This window comes from Dermochelys coriacea, chromosome 4, assembly GCF_009764565.3.
Source record: "Dermochelys coriacea isolate rDerCor1 chromosome 4, rDerCor1.pri.v4, whole genome shotgun sequence".
In the NCBI taxonomy this organism is placed as follows: Eukaryota; Metazoa; Chordata; order Testudines; family Dermochelyidae; genus Dermochelys; species Dermochelys coriacea.
The window spans coordinates 137,756,267-137,783,301 of NC_050071.1; the positions used below are offsets into that span (position 1 = coordinate 137,756,267).

Consider the following 27,035-nt stretch of genomic DNA (forward strand, 5'->3'; position numbering starts at 1 on the left):
ATGTTTCTCAAACTCATTGAATTTTAGGTTGCTTAGCAAAAATAGTAGTAGTAGCTCCATGAGCCTTATAAATTTATATTTATTAATTAAAATTTCAGATTATATTGTTGACCAAGTTGTGAATGAATTAATATAACATAGGAAGTTAAAACTTATCAAGATGTAATAAATCACAGTAAAGCAGTACACTTATTCTAATCTATCGTGTTTCTGGAGAGGTAACCTTGGTACCTTTATGGCATGATGACTCTTTATTATAATTCATTTGCATTACAGTAGCACCTAGAAGCCAGGGCCTCATTTTGGCAGACACCGTACAAACATATAACAGAGAGTTGCCTGCCCCAAATCTGTGGATAAAACAAACAGGTGGAGGGAAATATAGGTCTTTATCAGTTTGCCAATCAAAAATTGTATCACTAAAGCAATATTCCACATGAATTAACAAATGTTTAACATTGTCTCAGATAAGTTTGTACCATCTTATGGTGTTTTTAACACTATAAATTCTATAATATATTGGCTCTATATAAAATATAACAACACTCCAAGTATTTTATTGAGATTATTAATATTCTTGTTTCGGCCATTGTCGTACATTTTATTCTGAACTTACTTTAATTAGATTCACAGAACCAAGGATCTGATTTATGCATAATTCGTGTCATCAAAAAGACAGAGCTGGTAACTACAAGAGATGCAAACCTGATTCCAGATAGCTAGTTGGTACTGAAATAGCATGACCTGGACATGTGCTCTTAGCTAGTCATAGTTCATGTTACTGCTTTGCACAAATTCTCATGCGTATCAGACTGGCTGGGGATAAATAATAGCCAAAGAAAGAAAGGGGTACTGTTATTTTCATGGAAAATATTGTAATTAAGGGAATTTCCATAACAGTATGCATAGCTACTAATATTGTCTTGCTCTTGAATGACATGGGATATCCAGATGCTTGCAAAATCTGTCACTCTTGTAACCTGTGTGGTTTTCTATATATTATCTTCATTATTATTATAGATTGCTTTTAATAAAACATTCTTGAAAGGAGCTAGTCTCAAATTCATTTGGGAGGGGACAGTATAGGGTTTTAGCATTGACTAATGAGAGCATGTTGGTGCAGTACATTATGTTAGTCTAACATCTTGGCTGGACTCTGAGCAGATATTAGATACATCCCAGGCAGCCAGTTAATCAGGGTCTCATAGCAAATGTGTATATGTAGATATTGTGGAAACATCATGTTGTCCTTTTTCTTTAGGCTGTGTTTCCAGAGCCTATTATAAAATTACAGAATATGAAAATGGAAACAAGTGTCATGTTTTTTTCTCCACTTCTTTTCCCTTTGCTCTAGTGTTTAATTTTTTTTTTTTAAATTACTTAGACATTACTCGCAGCTGGAACAGATCCTGCTAACTTTCCCCTACTTCTTTAAATGAAACACAGAGTGCATTCTTGGCCCTTGGTTTAGCATTTGCTGGCAAAGAGCCTTTTCCCCAAAGAAGTATGTAGCAATTGCAGAGTAACTTTTTATTATAGCTTTTGTGATTGAAGACTCTCACCTTAACTTTTCACACACATAACGTCCCCTTTGCATGTGCTCATAATTTGCTCCAAAATGTTCCCCTTGGGTTGAAGTGGCCCACGCTTGGCTGTACTACAGAGGAGAAGTTTGAGGAAATTCCATTGAGCTGTTTTGGTGGGTGAGGTGGTCAGCTTTAAAAATAGTTTTTAGGGGGTTTTTTGCTGCTGCTTTCTACTGTGCCCAAAAGATCACATGGAATTCAGTTTAGATGTGTGCACTTGGTGAGGATTTTGATTACTGTATGTATATATCAAATGAATAAAATAATCATATCTCATGGCTGAATGCATACCTCTGGGTATTTGAATAAGGCTTTGTATATATATTCAAAGTTGCCACCGGTTTAAATTTGAGTTAACTGTTATCACTGCTTATCACTTCATCAGATAAGCTGTAGCTCACGAAAGCTTATGCTCAAATAAATTTGTTAGTCTCTAAGGTGCCACAAGTACTCCCTTTGTTTTAGTTAAATCAGTATGAAAGCCTGTGAGGGCTTATAGACTTTAAAGTCAGAAGAGGCCATCATGACCATCTAGTCCAGGGAAGGGCAAACTGTGGGCCAGATCCAGCCCATCAGGGCTTTCAATCCAGCCCACGAGATTGCCAGCCCTGAGGCGCAGCGGGGCTAAGGCAGGCTTCCTGCCTGCCCTGGCCCCGCACCGCTCCCAGAAGTGGCCAGCACCATGTCCCTGCAGTCCCTGGGTGGGTGGGCAGAGAACTCTGTGCTCTGCCCTCGCCTGCAGGCATTGCCCCCCGCAGTTCCCATTGGCCAGGAATGGGGAACAGCGGCCAATGGGAGCTTCGGGGTGGTACCCGCAGGTGAGGGCAGCGTACGGCGGAGCGCCTACTCCACCCCACCCGCAGGAGCCACTGCCGGACATGCTGCCGCTTCCGGATACGGTGTGGGGCCAGGGCAGGCAGGGAGCCTGCCTTAGCCCTGCTGCGCGCCTCTGCCACCCCAGAGCCGCTTGAGGTAAGTGGCACTGGGCTTGAGCCCGCACCCCAAACCCCTCCTGCATCCCACACCCCAACCCTCTGCCGCACCCCTCCAGCACATCAGCCCCCTGCTTTGAGCCCCTTCCTGTACCCCAGCCGCTTGCCCTGAGTTCCTCCCTGCACACCACACCCCATCCTACACCCCAACCCCTTGCCCCAGCCCTATATTCATGGCCCTGCATACAATTTTCCCACCCACATGTGGCCCTCGGGCCAAAAAGTTTGCCCGCCCCTGATCTAGTCTGACCTCCTGCACAACGCAGGCCACAGAACCTCACCCACTTCTGTGATAGGCCCACAACCTCTGGCTGAGATATGGAAAGTCCTCAAATCTTGATTTAAAGACTTAAAGTTACAGGGAATCCATCATTTACTCTAGTTCAAACAAGCAAGTGACCTGTTCCCCATGCTGCAGAGGAAGGTGAAAAACCCCCAGGGTCTCTGAATTCAGTTTAAACCTGACTTACGGGGTTTTGCTCCTCTGTAGCTTAAACCAGCTTCAAATCATACCTTTAGTTAAATTGATGCAACTTTGAATACAGACAAGACCAAAGTGTTTTACTAAGTTTCAGTGGAGGGAACTAAGTTATAAATAGTTTGTTCTAATGATCTCTTGTTGATGATTTGGGTAATCTAAGTACAGCTTATGAATTCTGTTTATTATTGGAGAGAGGCTATGCATATATGTATCAGACTGCAGGCTCCATTTTCTTTCTACCTCCATGTTCCAGTGAAATTCCAAGGTGATACAATGGAGTCATTAAACCTTGATGGTCCTCTATTCACATGGAAGACATAGGGGAGACAAAGTTGGTTACTGCCCAGGGCAAACCAGTTTCTCAAGTCTGAACCTCCCCAGGGAGGTAACTTAGCAACAGATCACCCGGTAAAGGACTCTGATCACCAGATGAGGTGGATCTTATCAGACATTTTAGCAGCAGAGAGAAGAGTGATAGACTTTGCAAAGCTTCCAAACCCCTGTGTGTTACCTGCTTCAACTATCACATCTTCCTGAAGGGATAAACTGTAAGTCATATTGCTCACAATGTTGAAGTTCTGGGAAAGAGTGGGCTTTAGCCACTGGGAAGTTGAGGGGGAGCTGGCACTAGTCCCAGGTGGGGATATGGATCTCAGCTCTCAGGAGGGGGTTCTAGGAGGATCTGCACCCCAAGAGTGTGCTTAGAGACTCAAAGCTGGAGGCAGTGCCTGGGCTTTCCTCAGACTCAGGAAGTTTGAGTGCATGAGCCCAGCATGTGGGCCCAAATTAGCAGCCTGTGGAGTGACCCTCAGGGGAACCCTTACAAGGGGCTGTGACATTCCTTCTGACCTTAAAATCTATGAATCAGTGAAAACATTTCTAAGCCTGCTTCCTGGGAGTGTGTTAAGGTTTAGCAGTCTATTGAAGCCACCCCCATTTCATTAGATTGTTGGGGTGCTAGGAAAAGTGCACGTTCTCTGACCAGCCTAACCAGGAGACATGGAGGGACCACGTGCTCGAGAATTCAGATTAGCAGCCGTGTTGGTCTGTATCCACAAAAAAAAAGAGGACGACTTGTGGCACCTTAGGGACTAACAAATTTATTTGAGCATAAGCTTTCGTGAGCTACAGCTCACTTCATCGGATGCATTCAGTGGAAAATACAGTGGGGAGATATATATAGATATAGATATATACACACACACGAGGAGATTGTGAATGTTGCACACATGCACTTATAAATCCTCTCCCAAATCTCTGTTTTAACACCGAGAACAGAATAAAATTGCTTGGGAATGATGGGGAGGGATAGTTGCATTCCAGTTTCCCCCAAATGCTAAGCTTCTGTTTAAAAATATTCTATTTCTGTCTTTTCCCATTGCTAAGATAGAACTGTCACAATACAAACTGATGCATTGCTACCCTTTTAACCCACTTATGCTGAGAACTGTCTCCATCCACCGACAGTGAAGGCATAAGCTTTCTCCTCAGCCAACCCATTCACTAAAGTCCAGTATGATCCAGGGAGCTTACATGAGCTATTTGTGTAATGGCATTAAGTCAAGCAGTTTTTTTTTCCTGTTTAATAAACATAAACCAAGTGAACAACATACAGTTGGAATTCACGTGTTAAAATTAGGAAATTAAAATGTTGAGTTCTCATACTAGTGTTACCTTGATGGCATTACACATAGTGGGCCAAATTCATGGCTCATGTGATTTCATTGACTATAGTGGCATTATTGTAGAAATGAACTTGGCCATTTTGTATATTTAGGTCCATCTTTAATAGTCCAGTTTGCAATCAAAAGTATATGTGAGCAAAGCTGGCAAATGCATGTTCCTGTGAGTCCTGTAACTTCATTTTCTGACTCCTGGGCTTTTTATATTTTTAACCTTAATATTGCATTAACTCATACTTTAATATAATTGCTTTTGTAAGTGACAAAGAAATAGGCCTATATCCCAGAGCTAACCTTGGCATATCTGACTCATTGAATTGTGTAGTAAAAGAGGAGAGAAGAAGTTAGTTCTGAACTAGAGGCTTTCTGTTTTAGTGCACTAATCCCCTGGTTTTAATTCAAATTATCTCAGATGAAATGTTTGAACTGGCAATTTACATGGAAGATTTTAATTCTCTATTCAGTATGGATCTAGTGTTTAAAATGTTCCAGGCTCCATGCCAGTGTAAAGGGCTATGCATGCAAATCTGATGGCAGGATCAGGGCCGCAAACTGTAAGCTGTTCCTTATAACGTGTTAGTACAGAGCCAAGCACAATGGGACACTGATCTTTATTGGGGCCTCTGGAAGCTAGTGTACTATGGCTTCTTCTAATTGTTTTTTAAAGAAACAAACATTTTCCAGTCTGTATGTCACCTTTTTGCTACCCTCTGATGTCCCTTCCTCATCCTATAAGAGTTTTTCTGTCCATATTCTTCTAGTTAAGCTATTTTATTTGTAATATTTCTTATGGACCTACTAGAACTTTCCTCCAAGCAATCTCTTGGGAATTTTCATGGGAGTATACTGTACTTTCCTCTTTCAGGGTCTGTTATGATTCAAGACATTCAGTCTCTTTTCTCCTTCTATAGCAAAGTGCTTATTTTTAATCTTCCTTCAACTTGCTTATTCCTTTTGTGTCTGGGATTGTTGACATCTCTGTCCCACTCACACATGCACGTTCTCACTCACACTCTCTCTCTCTCTCTCTCTCTCTCTCTCACACTCACACACACACACAGGTCTACACTAGAAGATTGTTATCTTAACAAAAATCCACACCCCTGAGCAGCGTAGGTAAGCCCACCAGAGCCCTGGTGTAGACAGAATTCTTCGACCTAGCTACCACCTCTCGAGGAGGACTACCTATGCTGACGAAAGCACCCCCCCATTAGCATAGGTAGTATCTACACTGAAGCGCTACAGCTGTACAGCTATGCCACGGTAGCATTTCAAATGTAGATAAGCCCCCGCGTGCACAACCCGTCTAATCCCCCTCTCCCAGAAACTTCACACGCTGCAAGGTCACAGGGTTCCGCTGGAGGCAGTGGCAATTAGAGCCATACAGAAATTCAGCTTTGAACAGAATTCCATCCCAAATTCTCTCACTGGCCAGTTGATTTTTCAAATAGTCTGTTTGAAGCTGAGTTTTTAGTTGCCTTCCCCATACCCACACACATGCTCAAATACCAGTGGCATAGTTGCCCTGGCTGTTTTTCATTCAGTTCAGTTGGTGCCCTACCATGATCTGGGGGAGCAGATTCTACCCCATTCTGGTTTCTTACCCATGGGCACTGGTGCAAAATCTCCTTTTCTCCTTGAGTATAATTCCTGTACTATCCTCTCAGTGCCATTTTCCCTCCTTAATGAGAGACATCTGCAACCCTTTCTGTATTTCATTGTTGCTCCTGCCTCGACTCCTTTCCTCAAAACAGCCCCATTTCTTGTACATGTGCAAGGTTGTCACTTGATCTGGCATACAAGGAGCAACAAACGATGCAAGATCTTCTAGAGCATGTTGAATGCACGCTATGCTATCTCAAATCCTTCGTCATTTCACTTGCTTTTTCCTAGGCCCTGAAATTCTGCCCCCATTATGGATAAGAGGGTACGTCAGGGCACTCTTACCCCTTCCTACCACATTTATTTGATTACCCTAGAATAGAAAACCTTTTTGACAATCTCTGCTTATTTTACAGTTTATCTCTGGGTGACTGACCACCTTCTCCATTGACTTCACATCGAAATATGAATAGTGAAGGAACTGATGTGTCTGGAAGGAAGGTGCCTGGGGTAGGGAAAGGAGTTCTCTACATTAAGCAAAGCGCTTCCGAATAGGGCAGAAGCAAAAAGACACTTTTATTCTTCATCAAAAATTTAAAAAAATCTTTCTTTTTGGCTGCTGCTTCATAGATCTGTGAAGTAGACTGAAATACAAGTTAAAAGAAGAGCCCAACTGTTTAAAAATCTGTCAGTTTATACAAAGTCCCTTAAAGCTGTTTGTTTCCCGAATCTCATGCAGAATATTTTCAGTCTAACCTTTAATGGTTTTTACTTGACACTTTTATTTCTCATGTCTTTGTTAAGTTCTGGAATAGAAGAAAAAAATTAACTTGCCAGGTTGACCCAAATGTGGCAAGAGTTAAATGTATTGTATTGCTGAAGGAATTTTATGCTGTGAAAAGTGCTGGACTGACAGTCCTAGAGTCTGAAGTCCTTTCCTTACTTATAGATAGGCTTGGCAGAATTCCAGTTTTGTTTTGTGTAAATTCACCAGTTATATCAGGTTTTTTTTAAACCTTTTTTCTGATTTTTATTTATTTACTTATTTTTAAATAAATGTTCAGTTTCCCAGTGGTGCCGCAGGGGACTCCCTGCGCAGCAGGTGACACCAGATCCCTGCAGATACAAAGTGCAGGGGAGTCTGTGCTTGCAGACTCTTACCAATAGATATTTTTTTTTGTCGATTCAGTGTGTCAGGTGAAATCAATGTTTACTGGCAACTAACGATTAATAAGAACATGCACAGCATGGTCAGCACCCAGGCAAGTTTACTTCCACTTCCATCAGTATGCCTCAAGGCAGTTCATTGATTTAAGTGGAACTGATGACTTGAGTAAAGGCTATATGATAAGGCCTATTATCTGACTGAATTTCATTTGGTTTAATTAGGATAGTTTTAGGGTGGATTTAATAGTCAGTTTAGACCCACTTACACTTTTTTCAGGTATTGGTTGGTTAGGGTTACCTCATGTAAGGAAGGAGTGACTGAGTGGATCAAAAAGAACAGGAGTACTTGTGGCACCTTAGAGACTAACAAATTTATTAGAGCATAAGCTTTCGTGGGCTACAGTCCACTTGATCGGATGCATAGAATGGAACATATAGTAAGAAGACATATACATACATACATACAGAGAGGGTGGAAGTTGCCATACAAACTGTAAGAGGAAGGAAGATGATGTCTGTCTGGATCAGATATTTATGACTGCCCATCTCTTTTTTTTCTTTAGAGGTTAATAAACTGCCTTTTCACTCCCTGATCTGAAGAATGTTGCTTTAACTGAGTTTCTGTAGTTAATCTGATACCAAAGGACATAAATATAAAAGACCGTGGCATATATACTGGATAACATAATGTCTGAACACAACAAAATTCGAAGCACTAGTCAGAGGATGAAGAATTGCTCCCAGTGCTTTTTTGTTTGTTTCAGAATGTGAGTTAAAACACAGCCAAGTCACTGGATAAAAGTAAGAAGTGATGCGTATCATATGATAGGTGAAGGAAGTAATACTTATAAATAGTGTTCAATAGAAAAACGAAGTAGAAAGATGTGGCAAGATCAGCATATGGAAAGCTTTTGGTTTACATAATCGTTTGTTTAACCCTGCTGCTTTTGCAATACTGTTGAAAGTGTATCTATAATAACACAGGAGGAGATGCATCCTTCCCAAACTCTTTTCTTAGGGAGGAGGAGGAAGTTGCATTACCCGCTTTGTTGTGATAGCTTTTCACACTGAAAACTAGCAATTAGCATTAAGAGGCTGCTTAATTTGACAAAAGAAGGAAAACTGTAACACTATCCTTATCTAGTTGTGATAAGGTATTGTAGGGAGTTCCAAACAATGAATGTGTGGCTGTTTTGTTTGTCCTTGTTGTTGTACCACAAGGGGAGAGTCAGGTTGGCATGTTGACTTGGACTTTAACTAGACATTTCCTTTCTTTTGCCTTAGATCCCATATACACTATAGCTATCTTGGGGATCCAGTTACAACATACACCCTAAAATGGTTACAACATGGTTCCCCCTTGCAATGTAAACGTGACCAAATTGTGTTTTAACAGAATCCTTGATCCATGGTACAGCCTGTGACCAAACAAGGTTGCAGTAGCCCTGTTCAGGGACACATGAAAAAACCCCAAACTCATACTGCAAGACCAAACTGTATTAACTGTATCTAGACAAGGAAAATAGGTTTGGGGTTTTTTTCTTAAATTAAACGTAGTTGTCACAAGATAGCTAATCCCATTTGAAACACAAGGCCTCAGACAATTGTGTTATAAGCAGTACCCGAGAAGTGGCTTTAAGGGTATATATAAGCTTCTAGACTAAGAAGTTATTGGAGCATTTCTGCTTTGGCTCAGAGGCTCTTTTGGTACATATTCTGGTCTTTAAGGATTTTAATCAAGCTCAGAAGTTATCAGAAATTACTATGAAAACTTTTAACTGCTATCTTATGGAACTGAAACCAGTGAGAGAGAACACAGCAGTATTACAGCATGAAAGGTAATTTTAAAGTTACACCTTTGTTACTCATTGGGGTATTAGTGAAAATAAACCAGAGCCAAGTTTGAAGGTGGTGCAAATCCCAAATATGACTGATGCTAGCACACATTGGAAGAACTGTTACGTAGGTTTGAGTAAAAAATCAATATAAATGATCTCGTTCCACAGCTCTTACACGGGTGAGGGCAGGCAGCATAAACGAAGGGTAGCAATCTGTGCGCTCATTCTTTTGGTGGGTTTTTCATTTCCCATGAAAACTAAGCTTATACGTTGTATAATACATGCACAGCCATCTACCTTATTACTGTTTATAAAGGAGCATAAGAGTACACAGTGCTTTCAAAACAGGTAAGAAGGTCATGGTTCCTTGCTCTGAAAGTGGGTAGTATAAATCCTGTAAATGCCATGCAGGTAACAGTGGCTCACATGCGAGGAGGAATGAAAGAAACCACAACGAGATCAGCAGAGGATGGTTTAATGGAAGAAGTGGGTTTGAAAAAAGAAAGGGCATATTCATAGATTCATTCAGCAATTCTAGGGCCAGGTGGGACCATTGTGATCATCCAGTCTGACCTCCTGCATAATACAGGCCAGAAAATTGCCCCAAAACAATTCCTAAAGCAGAGCTTATGGAATAAATCCAATCTTTATTTAAAAATTGCCAGTGATGGAGAATCCACCATGACTCTTGGTAAATTGTTCCAATGGTTAATTACTCTCACTGTTAAAAATTTACACCTTATTTCCAGTATGAATAGCTTCAACTTCATGCCATTGGATCAGGTTATACCCTTCTTTGCTAGATTGAAGAACCCATTATTAAATATTTGTTCAGCAGGTAGATACTTAGGCTATGTCTATGCTACAGACCTTACAGTGGCACAGCTATTCCGCTGCAGCTGCGCCACTGTAAAGTCTCTTGTGTAGCTGCTCTGTGCCAATGAGTGGTGGTAGCTGGGTCAGCGGGAGAGCATCTCCCACCAACATAGTGCTGTCCACACCGCTGAAATGTATGTCTGTTGGGATGGGGGGAGGGGGTATTTCACACCGCTGATTGACAAAAATTTTACTGACACAAGTGCTAGTTTAGACAAAGTCTTACAAAGTCTTTGTAATCAAGTTAATCGTAACCTTCTCTTTAAGTTAAATAGATTGAGTCCTTGAGTTTATCACTATAAGGCATGTTTTATAATCCATTAATCATTCTTGTGGTTCTTCTCTGAACCCTCTTCAATGTATCAACATCCTTCTTGAACAGTGGGCACCAGAACTGGACACAATATGCCAGCAATGATCATACCAGTGGCAGATACAGAGATAAACTAAAAGAAAAGGAGTACTTGTGGCACCTTAGAGACTAACAAATTTATTAGAGCATAAGCTTTCGTGAGGTACAGCTCACTTCATCGGATGCATTTGGTGGAAAAAACAGAGGAGAGATTTATATACACACACAGAGAACATGAAACAATGGGTTTATCATACACACTGTAAGGAGAGTGATCACTTAAGATAAGCCATCACCAGCGGGGGGGGGGGGGGGGGGAGGAGGAAAACCTTTCATGGTGACAAGCAAGGTAGGCTAATTCCAGCAGTTAACAAGAATATCAGAGGAACAGTGGGGGGTGGGGTGGGAGGGAGAAATACCATGGTATTTCCACCTCATCCTGTAAGTATGGCCTATGTTGTTTTTTCCTAGATGTATATGTTTACATGTAACTGTATTAAAACGCATATTGTTTGCTTATGCCTAGTTTACCAAGCATTTCAGATCACTCTCTAAATCAGTGACCTGTCTTCTTCATTATTTACCACTCCCCCAGTTTTTGTCATCTGCAAACTTTATCAGTGATGATTGTGGTTTTTTCCAGATGTTAAATAGTGTAGGGCCAAGACCCAATCGCTGCAGGACCCCAATAGAAACAGATCCACTCAATGACAATTCTCAGTTTATAGTTGCATTGAGACCTATCAGCCAATTTTTAATCCATTTTGTGTGTGGCATGTTAATTTAAATCATTCAAGTTCTTTAATCAGAATGTCATGTGGTACCCTTAAAGAGGTTTGACTATATTACGTCAATATGCAAAGGGTGGAAGCTATTCCAAGCCAAGGGGAATTTACTTCCGCCACACCCCAGAAAATGGCTCGGGAGGTTTTAGACTGTGCTGAGGGTGGTGGCAGGATCATTATAATACACACTTCCTTGGGCTGCCCTTTTTCCTTCAGTAAACTCTGCCGTCTGCCTGTTTGGCATCACTTGCATCACAGCACATCTCTCAGAGTAGCAACCGTGTTAGTCTGTATTTGCAAAAAGAAAAGGAGTACTTGTGGCACCTTAGAGACTAACACATTTATTTGAGCATAAGCTTTCGTGAGCTACAGCTTACAGCTGTAGCTCACGAAAGCTTATGCTCAAATGTGTTAGTCTCTAAGGTGCCACAAGTACTCCTTTTCTTTTAGCACATCTCTGTGGCTTAGGTCAGGTCTACGCTAGCAGCTCTTTGCTAGTATAGCTCTACTGATAAACCGTATCAGCACAGCTCTTTGAGCGTGGAAGCAGCTTATACCAGCAAACCTGAACTGCAGCTGATCTAACTTATTCCAGGAGGGCCCTATTCAGGTTCTCTTTAAATTCAGTGTGTCGTGTGATAGTACATAAAGCCACTAATGGTGTAGGCCTGGGTGACTGACTCACCTCCTGTCCCTTCCAGCCAGCTTAGGTAGGTCAGCTTATCCTCTCTGACCATCCCTAGGCTGAGGCTGAGTTGAGCTATGGGCAAGGACTTCTTCCTACAGGTTTCCAGTGGGTGAAAGTCCCATCCCAAAAATGTCCACTAGACCTCTTCTGGTTTGTGTTTTATTAATATTCTCTATCTTACAATTAATATTCTCTATCTCTATCCTATTGAGGCCAGGTCATTTGACCATCGCCACCTCTTTCCTTTTCAACACCTGTATTTTTGGGATTCCCTTCCAGCTGCCAGGAACCAGCCGTCTTCAGTCATTGTTTTAAATCGTACAGTGTCCCAGATTCATACAACTAGCACTTAGTTAATCTCAATTTATATCCTATTCTGGTACAGAATTCCAGTAATACTAGACAGTTCTTGATTAGAAGAGAGCCACTCAATTTGAATTTTTATGTGAATGCTTGTATCTGAAGTAGAGCTGGGTGACTTGTGTTTCTCTGTGCCTCAGTTCCCCGTCTGTCAAATCGGGATAATAGTTCTTCCATATCTAACAAAGGTGGTGATAGGCGCCTATACTGCAAATGATGAGGACCGAAAAAGTGCATTAGAAAGATAAGAACTTCGAAGTTCTATTCCCCTGCTTTGAAAATCAGGGTCAGATATTTATTTAACACATATCTATTTGCACAGATGCAACTTTGGATGTGGAAATAAAACACAAATGCAAGTGCAAGTAACTCTTGGATTTATATGTAGCATCAATGGTGCACAAAGAATAGCACTTACGAGTGCACACAAATGTTTGAACATGCACAAATAGGACTGAATGGAGCCTCCTTTGAAAACTCATTTGCCTTTGTACTTCAGTTTCTTCATCTGTAAAATAGCCCTTGCTTACAGACAGCTACCCAACCTGAAGCAAATACTCACCAGCAACCACACAACAAAAACACTAACCCAGGAAGCTATCCTTGCAACAAAGCCTGTTGCCAACTCTGGCCACATATCTATTCAAGGGGCATCATCATAGGACCTAATCAAATCAGCCACACCATCAGAGGCTCATTCACCTGCACATCTACCAATGTGATATGTGCCATCATGTGCCAGTAATGCGACTCTGCCATGTACATTGGCCAAGCAGGACAGTCTGTGCAAAAGAATAAATGGACACAAATCAGGCGTCAAGAATTATAGCATTCAAAAACCAGTCGGAGAAACTTCAACCTCCCTGGTCACTTGATTACAGACCTAAAAGTTGCAATCCTCCAACAAAAAAAGTTCAAAAACAGACTCCAACGAGAAACTGCAGAATTGGAATTAATTTGCAAACTGGACACCATTAAATTAGACTTGAATAAAGACTGGGAGTGGATGGGTCATTACACAAAGTAAAAACTATTTTCCCTGCTAATTTTTCCCCTATTCACCTTCTTGTCAAATGTTGGAAATGGGCCATCCTGATTAAAACTACAAAACTTTTTTTCTCCTTCTGATAATAGCCCACCTTAATTGATTAGTCGCATTATAGTTGGTCTGGCAACACCCATTTTTTCATGTTCTCTGTGTATATATATCTTCCTACTGTATTTTCCACTGCATGCATCCGATGAAGGGGTTTTAGCCCACGAAAGCTTATGCCCAAATACATTTTAGTCTCTAAGGTGCCACAAGTACTCCTCGTTCTTTTTGTAAAATAGGGATAATTTTTCATTAAGCTTCATGCTAACAGCAGGTAATTCAGCCTTCCAAACTGCACACTCGCTCATCTTGGGCAAATCATTTGAACAGGCAAACATCTTCTTTTTAATTCTTAAGTAGAGTTGGGCAGGTAAATTTTTTGCCCGAGCTGATGTATGTTCATTTGGGTTTTGGAAGGCTGGATGAATTAATATTTGCATGATCTTTTTACAAGAGGGCTGTTTACAAGCTATAGTAAGTTACAAAAATAAATATGCACTTGTTTCCAAGGATTTCAAAGCCTTTTCCAAACATTGCTGTATAAACTCTAATTAGTAGCACTGTAACTTGAGTGACTGTGTACAGACATTAATTCATCTATTTTACCTGATTATTAGGTATTTTATTCATTTTATATCTAGATTTACCTGCATTCAGTATACTGCTTGTTATGCTTACTGTAAAATATTGGTGTCCCATGTAATGAAACATGAAGCTGAAATCATGGGAGAGATCATATGCTAAACTCATTATTGCAAGCAGCTGCTTATACAATGTGATTTGGTGCCTCTGTGGGGACTTGATTTTGGTCTCATGCTTGAATCTTGGTAAATTGACAGCTGAGCTGACTGCCGCCTTCTCCTTCCATACTCCTCCTGTGTTGCCCTATCCAAATCAGCTTCACCTATTCAAAGATGATTTGGCACTTTTGTAAGCCCCCCTAATGATCAGGGAGAATCAATGAAGGTTTAGAGGGGTACACCCTACAACCTGTCTTTGAGCCAATCTGCCTGACATGGGTAGACATTAGCTGACCTGTGTGAAAGTTGTAAAATCCAGTTTTATGGCACTTGTAATTTTCCTAAAAAGAAAAGGAGGACTTGTGGCACCTTAGAGACTAACACATTTATTTGAGCATAAGCTTTCGTGAGCTACAACTCACTTCATCGTCCGATGAGTGAGCTGTATCTCACGAAAGCTTATGCTCAAATAAATGTGTTAGTCTCTAAGGTGCCACAAGTCCTTCTTTTCTTTTTGCGAATACAGACTAACACGGCTGCTACTCTGAAACCTGTAATTTTCCTGTGGCTCTGCCATATGTTAGTGGAAATCTCCTTACATTCTTCTCTGCCCCCATGCGGGCTTACACTAACTGCAGCATAGGAAACCACACCTAAAATAAAAGGGAAACGCCATATTCAAGTAGGAATGCTAGCTTTGCTTGAGCCAAGACTAAGGATCAGCTCAATGTTGATTTGAATAGGTTTGGATAGCAGTCAATTATTTGCATGCTTGAAGTTTTCAGAGGGGAACTTCCACTAGATGAGGAATTGGTCTCAACAATTGTTAAAAAAAATAAAATCCTCTTAATCAAGGCCCTTCGGCCCTTTAAACATTCCTTTCTTGGTTGTTCAGGTTTCAGGTATTGATGGTCACTGGCCACAATAACATGTACTATGTAAATGTACATTTGGTAACTCTGTGGGATTTTTTTAAAGCACTTGCATGTGTTTATCGGAAGGGAAATAACTGGATAAGATGATCACATGAGGAGAAAAAATTCTGTCTACGGTTTATTGTCCGTCTGCTCTGCAATAATGCTGGACTGGTCTTGGAAACCAGGACCTTAGCTCATGAAGAAGAAACTTGTGGGAGGGTGAACTAGCCAACATAGCATTTCTCTTCATTTCCCCTCTCTTATGTCACAGGGAACAATCGAATGTTGTTGGTAATGCTGGAATGCTTCCCCAGAGGCCGGGGAGACATACTTGCCAGGAAATGGGATGGTTATCTTTATTTCTCTCCTTCTAAAATGTTCAAGCTGTCATTCATCGCTTTAAAAATTAACACAATTTTGATTCTTGGTCTCTTCTGACTGCACCTAAAAGCCTTCTGTTTTATTTCTGTTTCCTCACAGCCCATCCATGAGCTCAGATTTCCAGCATTACAGTTTCAGGATGCCGAACATTGGGTTTCAGAACCTGCCTCTCAATATATACATTGTGGTTTTTGGCACTGCCATATTCGTCTTCATCCTTAGTTTACTCTTCTGTTGCTACTTGATCAGGTAAATAAACTACCATTACTATTTTCTGAAGCCAACTGAAATCTATTTAGTCCCAGTCATGTGATGTGCCAAACATTTCCTGTGGTTCATTCAGGCATGGAGAGTACTATTAAGCACCTTGCTGGAGGCACTCTACCTTTTCTAGGATTGAACCCTTTTAAGTAGTGTTCAAAGAAAACAAAACACTGTTTTTTTTCCCCACCTAAATTGTAAAATTTTCCATAGGCACAGCAAGAGGTTAGATTTAATGAATCCATTTTTGATTTACTTTACAGGTATTACTTGAATAGATTTGGATAGTGCTGCCTTCCCATCGATCAGTGCAAACAGTGTTGTCTGGTCTTTACCACTGGATATCATCTATGAAATTATTTTAATTCTCCATTTTTAAGTAGAATAATTTGCTCAGTGGCTTAGTATTAGACCCACACATTCATATATATTAAATCCATCCAGAGCACATATAGTAAGTACCTAATTTGATCCAGGCACATTTCTAGAGTTGACTCTAAAGGAAAGCAATTAAAATGTACTGCTTTTAAAGTGGATTTTTTTGTAATTTAAACGTGCATGAAAAGCATGATTTCTTGGCCTCAGTGTTTTCTGCTTGCTGCTTATAATATTTTGGTGCATCTCTCCCTTTAATTAATAACTCATGTACTGTGTGCTTAAGAAATGTTTGATACCTGCCCCATTTGCTTTTGTACACAAATTGCTCATTCAACAGCGCATTAATTTAGAGATTAATGATGCAGAGTTGACTTGTTAATCTGAACAGTGATGAATGCAGTCCGTAAAGGTCATTCTGGTTTTGGGAAGTTTGAATATTTAATTGTGAGGGAAAACTATTTCTCCCAGATGGAATGGGAGAATGGAAACATAGCCAAATGAATAAATACTAACCTACAATAGAGGGGAGAGAAAAAAATCTATTCTGAAAAGTCAGCACGCTGCAGTCTGCATAATTCAAGGCTGTGTCTGCCTCTCCTCAGTGGTCAGGAACAAAGGATCTCTTTGTGAAGATTTCAGTTTATTGGCAACAGTTGCACTTCACCCCACGCACATCTTAGATACTTTGCAAAACTCCTACTGAAAACTTGCATATACACAGATATTTTGCGTATTATGTTTCTCTGTTTTTGTCTCGATAACGTCTTACATTTATGCACACACTCCTCTTTGGAGCCTGTCTGTTGCCCAGTGTCAGGCAGCAGGCTGCCCTTTATGCTTTCTCCCAAGCTGGTATTGAAAATGGTCATTTCACTAATGTAGACAAGATCAGCAGGGTTCTGCACCAGTTGCTGGATGCCTTGTTCCAACAGGCGTGAAACACTTTCTGCTACTGTGAACACTGGACCCATTGACCCTGTTTACACTGGATGGATAGCTGCTGGGGTGGGGGCAATGGGGCTGCTGTGTTTAATACCTAAAAGTCAAAACCAGCAGTTTCCGTAGCGTAGATATCCTTAGATCATAAAAGCAGAGTACAAGCACTCAGTAATGTTCACATATTTGCAGCTCCATAACTGTTGCCCTAAGCAAATCAAAGCCTGATAAAACTTTTGGATGACTCAAAGATGGTCGGAATGATTAATAATAAGGATGGGTCAGTCATACAGAGCAATCCTGATTGAATGGGCCCAGCTTACCAAGCCAACAAATTTTCATACCTCCAAATGCAAAGTTATACATCTAGGAACGAGGAATGCAGAATGGAGGACTGTATCCTGGAAAGCAATGACTCTGAAAAGAATCGGGGGTGGGGGGTCATGGTTGACAAGCAACTCAACGTGAGCTCCCAGTGCTATGTTGTGGCAAAAAGGCTAATGCAGTCCCTGGATGTATAAACAGGGGAGTGGGAGTAGGGAGGTGATTATACTTTGGTAGACGGCACTGGTTAGACCAGTATTGGAATACTGCATCTAGTTTTGGTGTTTGCACTTTCAAAAAAAAAATCTAGACAAATTGGAGAGGGTGCAGAAAACAGCCATGAAAGTGATTTTGAGAGCTGGAGAACATACCTTACAGTGAGAGACTTAGAGTTCAATCTGTTTAGTTTATTAAAATGAAGATTGAGACGTGATTTGATTACAGTGTGTAAGGACCTTCACAGGGAGGAAATACTAGGTACTAAAGAGCTCTTTAATCTGGCAGAGAAAGGCCTAACAAGAGCCAATGGCTGCAAACTGAAGCTAGATAAAAGTTGTGCCTAATTTCTAATTTGAATTTAACAGAGAGGGTGATGAACCATTGGAACAAATTACCAAGGGAAGTGGTGCATTCTCCATCTCTTGATGTCTTCAAATCAAGACTGGAGGCCTTTCTGGAAGAGATGCTTCAGCCAAACACAAAGTTACTGGGCTCAGTACAGCAGTGACCGAATGAAACAGACAGGCTGATCTGTTGGTCCCTTCTGGCCTTAAACTCCATGAATCTGTAAAAAGCCTCCCTCTCTCTTATAGTCATAATGAGCGATTCCATTTGTTGTTTGCAGGATAAGCATGAACCTGAGAAACCTTATAAGTTGTATGGGAACAACTTACATTAGTCAGGGCCTCATATATGATTTGATTTGCAGCCATGTAAATTGCCACATAATTGTCCTCCTTTGAATTTGCTGCATAATCGTGCTCCAGAACTTTAGTTTGAATTTCTGAAGTAAAATTAGATCTCCACCTGTCATGTTTGTAAAGATAGCCTTCAAAATATGAGCTGAGTATAGAAACATCTGCCTGAATCTGCAGAGTCTCCAAAGCAGTAGCTCCAGAGAGAAGTGGGCACTGTCCCTTCATACCAGTAGAGTTTTGACTCTGAGGTGTAATTCTTTACATGTCAGCATTGGTAACTATTCTACTGCTGACCAGCTTAGTAGAAATAGGCAAATGTACTCGGATGTCTTTATTGGATGCAGTGGCAGTATGATTGGATGCAATGAGGGAATTAGTTGCTGTCATGATTTGCATGGATAGAGAATGAGGAATTCAAACTCTCCCTGTTCCACACAAACACTTTAAAAAATTAGCCCCATCTGCCCCTGCTCCAAAAGGGGTAAGAAAAGATGCATCTTTTTCACAGTTCCAAAAGCTTGAACTGCCTCTTGTTTTTCAAAAATAAACTCTCCTCCCACACCTTTTCTAGGTGCCAAAATCCCCAGTAATATGCTATCTACCTGCCTAAACCTTCTGCTTTCCCTTGGCAACTTCTGCAGTGAAGTTACGATTTTAATACAAAACTGCATTTTGGGGTAGGATAAAATAAATACAAATAAACAGCAACAGATGCAGTATTGACTAGACCACACCGTGGTACAGACTGGACCAGATCATTTAGGTCTTGCGTGATGCATGAGGGCTTGATTTTAATGCAGTCTGTGAAGCCAAAACAGGGTTTTGTTCAGGTGCTAACACAAAATATCCCGTTATCTAACTTTTCACTTTTTTCAGCGACCAGCATTGCTACAAGTACTTTTTGCAACTAACAGATGGAGCTTGTGACATGAAGTTATTTGGTACATGTTTCCCATATTCCATTCCTTACTGCACCATTGTGCTGCTTCCAAGCATTTGGTTTTAGGAGTTGCAAATAAAGCTGATAAAACAGCACCCCGTAGGTAACTCGATGCACTAATGTGTCAGACTGAAGGTACAATCCAGGAAGTTTTTGGAAAGCGTAGGGGACAATTTCCTGGTGCAAGTGCTAGGGGAGCCAACTAGGGGGAGCGCTTTTCTTGACCTGCTGCTCACAAACCGGGTAGAATTAGTGGGGGAAGCAAAAGTGGATGGGAATCTGGGAGGCAGTGACCATGAGTTGGTTGAGTTCAGGATCCTGACGCAGGGAAGAAAGGTAAGCAGCAGGATACGGACCCTGGACTTCAGGAAAGCAGACTTTGACTCCCTCAGGGAACAGATGGCCAGGATCCCCTGGGGGACTAACATGAAAGGGAAGGGAGTCCAGGAGAGCTGGCTGTATTTCAAGGAATCCCTGTTGAGGTTACAGGGACAAACCATCCCGATGAGTCGAAAGAATAGTAAATATGGCAGGCGACCAGCTTGGCTTAATGGTGAAATCCTAGCGGATCTTAAACATAAAAAAGAAGCTTACAAGAAGTGGAAGGTTGGACATATGACCAGGGAAGAGTATAAAAATATTGCTCGGGCATGTAGGAAAGATATCAGGAGGGCCAAATCGCACCTGGAGCTGCAGCTAGCAAGAGATGTCAAGAGTAACAAGAAGGGTTTCTTCAGGTATGTTGGCAACAAGAAGAAAGCCAAGGAAAGTGTGGGCCCCTTACTGAATGAGGGAGGCAAGCTAGTGACAGAGGATGTGGAAAAAGCTAATGTACTCAATGCTTTTTTTGCCTCTGTTTTCACTAACAAGGTCAGCTCCCAGACTGCTGTGCTGGGCATCACAAAATGGGGAAGAGATGGCCAGCCCTCTGTAGAGATAGAGGTGGTTAGGGACTATTTAGAAAAGCTGGACGTGCACAAGTCCATGGGGCCGGACGAATTGCATCCGAGAGTGCTGAAGGAATTGGCGGCTGTGATTGCAGAGCCCTTGGCCATTATCTTTGAAAACTCGTGGCGAACGGGGGAAGTCCCGGATGACTGGAAAAAGGCTAATGTAGTGCCCATCTTTAAAAAAGGGAAGAAGGAGGATCCTGGGAACTACAGGCCAGTCAGCCTCACCTCAGTCCCTGGAAAAATCATGGAGCAGGTCCTCAAAGAATCAATCCTGAAGCACTTAGAGGAGAGGAAAGTGATCAGGAACAGTCAGCATGGATTCACCAAGGGAAGGTCATGCCTGACTAATCTAATCGCCTTTTATGATGAGATTACTGGTTCTGTGGATGAAGGGAAAGCAGTGGATGTATTGTTTCTTGACTTTAGCAAAGCTTTTGACACGGTCTCCCACAGCATTCTTGTCAGCAAGTTAAGGAAGTATGGGCTGGATGAATGCACTATAAGGTGGGTAGAAAGCTGGCTAGATTGTCGGGCTCAACGGGTAGTGATCAATGGCTCCATGTCTAGTTGGCAGCCGGTGTCAAGTGGAGTGCCCCAGGGGTCGGTCCTGGGGCCCGTTTTGTTCAATATCTTCATAAATGATCTGGAGGATGGTGTGGATTGCACTCTCAGCAAATTTGCGGATGATACTAAACTGGGAGGAGTGGTAGATACGCTGGAGGGGAGGGATAGGATACAGAAGGACCTAGACAAATTGGAGGATTGGGCCAAAAGAAATCTAATGAGGTTCAATAAGGATAAGTGCAGGGTCCTGCACTTAGGATGGAAGAATCCAATGCACCGGTACAGACTAGGGACCGAATGGCTCGGCAGCAGTTCTGCGGAAAAGGACCTAGGGGTGACAGTGGACGAGAAGCTGGATATGAGTCAGCAGTGTGCCCTTGTTGCCAAGAAGGCCAATGGCATTTTGGGATGTATAAGTAGGGGCATAGCGAGCAGATCGAGGGACGTGATCGTTCCCCTCTATTCGACACTGGTGAGGCCTCATCTGGAGTACTGTGTCCAGTTTTGGGCCCCACACTACAAGAAGGATGTGGATAAATTGGAAAGAGTACAGCGAAGGGCAACAAAAATGATTAGGGGTCTAGAGCACATGACTTATGAGGAGAGGCTGAGGGAGCTGGGATTGTTTAGTCTGCAGAAGAGAAGAATGAGGGGGGATTTGATAGCTGCTTTCAACTACCTGAAAGGGGGTTTCAAAGAGGATGGCTCTAGACTGTTCTCAATGGTAGCAGATGACAGAACGAGGAGTAATGGTCTCAAGTTGCAATGGGGGAGGTTTAGATTGGATATTAGGAAAAACTTTTTCACTAAGAGGGTGGTGAAACACTGGAATGCGTTACCTAGGGAGGTGGTAGAATCTCCTTCCTTAGAGGTTTTTAAGGTCAGGCTTGACAAAGCCCTGGCTAGGATGATTTAACTGGGACTTGGTCCTGCTTTGAGCAGGGGGTTGGACTAGATGACCTTCTGGGGTCCCTTCCAACCCTGATATTCTATGATTCTATGATTCTACTGGAGAACAAACGTTGGTAAGACCTGATTCCTGGTGTATTTACAGATAGGCCAATGGCTGCCTGGATTAAAAACACAGTACTGCTGTTTGGAGAAACTGCCAAGTGAGCTGCTTTTTACAAAAGTGGTAGTGTAGACCTGCCCTAAAGTCGATCTAACTTACGTCGTGCAGGAGTGTGAAAGACATCTCCCTGAGTGATGCAAATGACAGCGACCTAAGCGCTGTCCAGACCAGTGCTATGTCAGTGGGAGACACTCTCCCTCCGACATCGCTTCCATCTCTCACGGAGGTAGAGTAATTATGCCAACGGAGAATGCTCTCCCGTCAGTATAGAGCGTCTTCACTGGACATACTACAGCGGTGCAGCTGCGCCGATGTAGCACTTTTAGTGTAGAGCTGCTCATAGTTTTCAGTAGTCAGACTGTATCCCTCCCTTCTGAAGCTCCATAATACACTCCATGGGAGCCAAGAGTTTTGCCCTCCACGATCAGAGTGGTTTTAAACAGAAGTATATTGGGTTATATATGAAATCTGTCCTGAAAAAGAGGGCAAGAAGGCTTGCAAGAAGGGCTGAAATAAAATTAAATGTTCTTCTACTCTTAAAAGGCGTGCAGATGTGGAACATTTAATTCCACTCTTTTAAAGTAATGCTGCCTATTATGTTGCTGTTTGGGTGCATTCTGCCTTAAGACTATAGATATAACAGGGTTCAAAAAAGAACTAGATAAATTCCTGGAGGACAGGTCCATCAATGGCTGTCAGGATGGGCAGGAAAGGTGTTCCTAGCCTCCGTTTGCCAGAAGCTGGGAATGGGGGACAAGGGATGGATCACTTGATTACCTGTTCTGTTCATTCCCTCTGGGGCACCTGGCGTTGGCCACTGTCGGAAGACAGGATACTGGGCTAGATGGACCTTGGTCTGACCCAGTATGGCCGGTCTTATGTTCAGCCTTTTAACAAGGAAAAGAAATTTTGCAAAGACAGCTACCGATTTTTTTTATCTGCTTTAACTTTGGGGAAATTAATTAATGTGACACCAAATATATTGCATTCAGTCCTATAAAACCCAAACTCAGAGGGATACTAACACCAATGTGTTTCTTTAAATATTTTAAAGGGGTGTTTATGCTAATTTGAAGTAAATGCTAGTTTTGTCCATAATCAAACTTTCAGACAGTTAATAGTGTGTTCATGTTTATAGTTGCCACCTTTTAGCTGAAACATTTTGAACTGTGTAAGGATGCGTGGGGCACTTCTTTCCCAAAGAGGCTGTTTATTCACTTTTGCCCTTCCGATTTTAAACATGCTCAGATTAAATAAGTCATTCCTTGTCAGTTTTGGAAAGCTAAAGATGCAGTATCTCTTTGTTAAAAGCAGATCTCTCTTACCACGGAGAGAATTACCACACTTATGTATTGCTGTTGCGCTGAGTTTGGGCTCCTTGCACAATGTTTCTCTTCTTTTCATTCTTGCCAATTGAAATAAGGATTTGTCTTCTCCTATAAACCTATTTTCAGCCCATGGAAATTATACAGTCATCTTGAATATAATGGGAACTTTTTATTGCATGGGGTTGGGTTTTTTGCTTGTTCTTACTTGTGGATTTCTCCCCAAGCCCATTGGGACAGTATCAGATGTCAAGGAGGCGTTGTATTTGGTTTGTGTCTCTTTGAAGAATTGCATTTTTTGACTGAGTATCACAAATTGTTTTGAGTAGCTCTCCTGGAAGTCTAGTAGGCCAATTCTTTAATGAATTCCACTTTGAATATAATATTGCCTCTAGCGTAGCACTGTTGCCTATGCACAGAATACTGACATGATGTTGTCACTGAATATACAATACTAAGAAAGCTGGGTACTGTACTCACTAGGAAGGAGAAAACATTGGTCTTTTCAAGCTGAGAATCCTCTCAGTTCAGGATTTGAAGGAACAAAGGGAGGAGCAAATAAATGTAACCAACAGAAGCTAATAGCAGCTCCAGCCAAAGAGTGATCTTTTTCATAAAGAAGCAATACAGAAGGGACATTCCACTGTACTTCCATTGTGGGCTGTAACTAGTAGATCCATTGAGACAGTGCAGCCAGAGATACTGCATCTTTAAATGCTACTCCGTTGCAAAATGTAAGACTTTTATGAGGTTTTTTCTTCTAGACTGTGCTGCCTGGTTTACAGATTTCTATCTTTGAACTCGGAGAGGTTAAGTGTACTAATAATGGAGGTAAATCTATAAAATGTTATTTCCTCTGAATTTTGTTAAGTTAGTAGTTTACTCACTTCATTACTGAAGCATATTCTAATAGTAGTTGAAATTGAAAGAAACAAAATTATCCAAAGCGATGCAATATTCCCCTTTTTAAAGAGAGAAGCCACTGGGTTTGGGGCATAAACATTGGAAGGGGATTCTAAATTCTAGCTGAAATGAGTGATTAATTTCGGAGATTAATATGTCTTCACTATCTTACCGCACTAATTGTGGAGAGCATGTTTTTAAAATGCTGCATATTCTCTTCTCTAAAGATACTATCTGCCAGAGCTCACTTCTGGGTACCAGCTTCCTGGCATGAAACTGGTTAAAAAAAACTCCTCAGGCTCTGAAAGGTTCCTTGGCTTCTAAGGGCTTTGGTGCTGGGTTGTGTTAGGGTTTTTATTTGAGAGGGTGGGGGTTGGACCCTCTCAGTTTTAGTGCCTTGGCGTCACATTGGTGCCTGATATCCAGCAATTTAGTGCTGGAACATGCTCAGTGCCTTAGCACTAGAGACTTTCCATCGTTTCGTATGTGATGCTGTAATGTGTACAGTTTGAAGAGGCTCAGCACCTGCATGAGAGCTTTGGTCTCTACTTGTCCAATGTCTCAGTGCTCACAACATAGGTTGACATGAGAGAAGGCAGCCTCCACTGCATAAGCAGTGTTTCCATGAGGCATTTGCAAGGCAGCTGTGGGGTCCTCTTTCCCCACTGTCACAGAGCATTCTTGCTTGCATTTGGTCTCCAGAAAGGAATCTTGGTTTTGGTCTCTCTGGACTCCAGAACTTGTTTCCCAGAAAGGGGAGGCCACGGTCTCCTGTCCCCAAAGTTTTTTTGTTGTTGTTGTTTGTTGGTTTTTTTGCTTCCTTGGGGATCCCCCTTGAGTTGACCACTTTTACCCTGGCTCTTATTATTGGCATATCCTACAGTCTGTCTGTGATACCTCTCAATGATAAGAGATTTCTTAATCCCAATGCACATGGTTGGCATTTGCCTTCTAGTTGCTGCCTGTTGCAAGTTTTATTCTGACTATTGGGCCATCCGTTGAGTGAGAATTCTAGTGGATGGTATCTTTAGAGAAGAGAAAATGGTGGCCCTAGAATTCAGCTTCTCTGTTGGTAGCTTCCGATAGATTCTCTCCTGCTACTCATTCATCACAATTTCAAATTATCTCGATTGGGATGAGGTGGAGATGATTTGCCTCTTGATTTTTTTTTATTTTTTTTTTGTGACTGGTTTATTTCTCAGGAAGCTTTGCTGCTTGTACTCTCCAAACTAATAGGAACATGTCAAGGGTAGCGCTTTAAGCTCAGGGACTGTTGTATGTCAACCTGATTCATGGTGTTAAGTGCAGCCTTTAGGGACCAAAAAACCCCTGAGAGCCTGGCGAGTTCCATCAGTGGAATGCTAGGGAGCTGAAACCCAGGAATGAGCATCCCACTGGAATGTTTCCAGAGAAGCAGAATTGCAGGTCAGTAAATTACACATCTTCAAGCAGTGTTGGAGACTGCAGTAAATGACGGTTCAGAAAATTACTTACATCTGTCTGGCCTTTATGCGTGCACATTCAGACCATGTTCTAAAAGTCCTTGCCAATTCTTTAACATCCATAACTTTCCTCTTCAGTTTTATGAATGATTTACCAAATGTCAAGCTTAAAACGAGAAGCTATTTTTGATTTTATAAGCACAATTGACATTTGTAAAGGGTTTTGTATCTTCAAATGAGCTGTATAAATGCTGCTGCTGTTGTTGTTAAGGCTGGCAAATATATTTTTAATAAATCTTAAATTAAAAATCATCAATGTAATCCAGCCTAGAGTAGCTGTTAATACCTAGTTCTGTCTTTGAATGTACATGTTTCTAATGGAAACCATGGCAGAGCATCAACCATACCTGCACAGCTGTAATACTAACAGACTAGGAAATGTGCTGCTTTTTCCTCTCAGCCCCCTACCCCTGCGTAGGCATTTTAGGCTAGGCCTGCCATTGGAGGTTTCCAGAAACAGATGTGTAGCTTGTGAAACAAGATTAACATTAAATACATATAAGTACGTGGATTGTAACTTTTCGTAACCATGTTGGTGCACTAAGCATTTTCTATTGATTCTAAATTAAGGCTCTGATGTGTTTTAATGTAGTTTTTGTTTCACTCATTTTTGTCCCTAGCAAATGGGATGGGACATTTCCATCTGTGACTTAACCGTTCATTCATTTTCATAAATAAATACTTCATCTCTTGTCCCCATTTGGAGTTCCTTGCTATTCAGGAGCTTTTTAATGTGGATTCATCCACTTAGTCTCCACCTCTTGATTCATGCCCAAAAATGAAACTATACAGAAACAAAAATTGTACTTGGCAAGCAATGTGAAAGCCTTAAGAACTACTCAGGATAGCCTACACTTACGCCTCACTGCATAAAATCTTTAGTATGGGCCTGATTCTGATCTCACTTAAAATTGATTTTACTCCAGTGTAACTCCATGAATTCCAGAGGAGTAACTCATCATATACACCAGCGTAAGTGAGAGTGGAGTCATGGCCTATAATGAGCTCATATGATTGACTCCACAATTAAATATAACACAAGTTGATCAGTTGTTAGGTAACCACAATCATTTGGTCTTCTGCTGAATTAAGTACATGAAAATAAATTCCCAGGTTAAAGTTTCAATTTCCTGTAATTTTAACCATGATTAACTCTTTGGCTATTAAATTGCCTCATGTCCCTTAACTGCAACTGAAAGCTACAAAATCTCACACCAGGTTTAAATCATTCTCATACTTATTTTCCTCTTAAAAAGGGATATTTATCTTTTGCTTTTTAACCAGTGCAATGACTTACCTTGAATGTTTCTCTATAAGACACTGGATATCAGAAAACTTCTTTCAAACAATATTACATGTCAAAAGCATAACAAACAATTGGCATTTAAGATTAATTTAACGACTCAGTATAGTGAGTAGG

General features: G+C 41.4%; 1 protein-coding gene across 2 annotated transcripts in view; it reads left to right on the plus strand.

Moving 5' to 3' along the window:
- Positions 1-27,035, plus strand: part of RNF24 (ring finger protein 24) — a 75,645-nt gene that overhangs the window by 26,194 nt on the left and 22,416 nt on the right. For both annotated transcript variants that reach the window (XM_043512747.1, XM_043512748.1), the window contains exon 2: positions 15,640-15,789. In XM_043512747.1, the coding sequence (XP_043368682.1) occupies positions 15,647-15,789 (143 nt within the window). In that variant the 5' untranslated portion in view covers positions 15,640-15,646. The remainder of the gene's footprint in view (positions 1-15,639; positions 15,790-27,035) is intronic.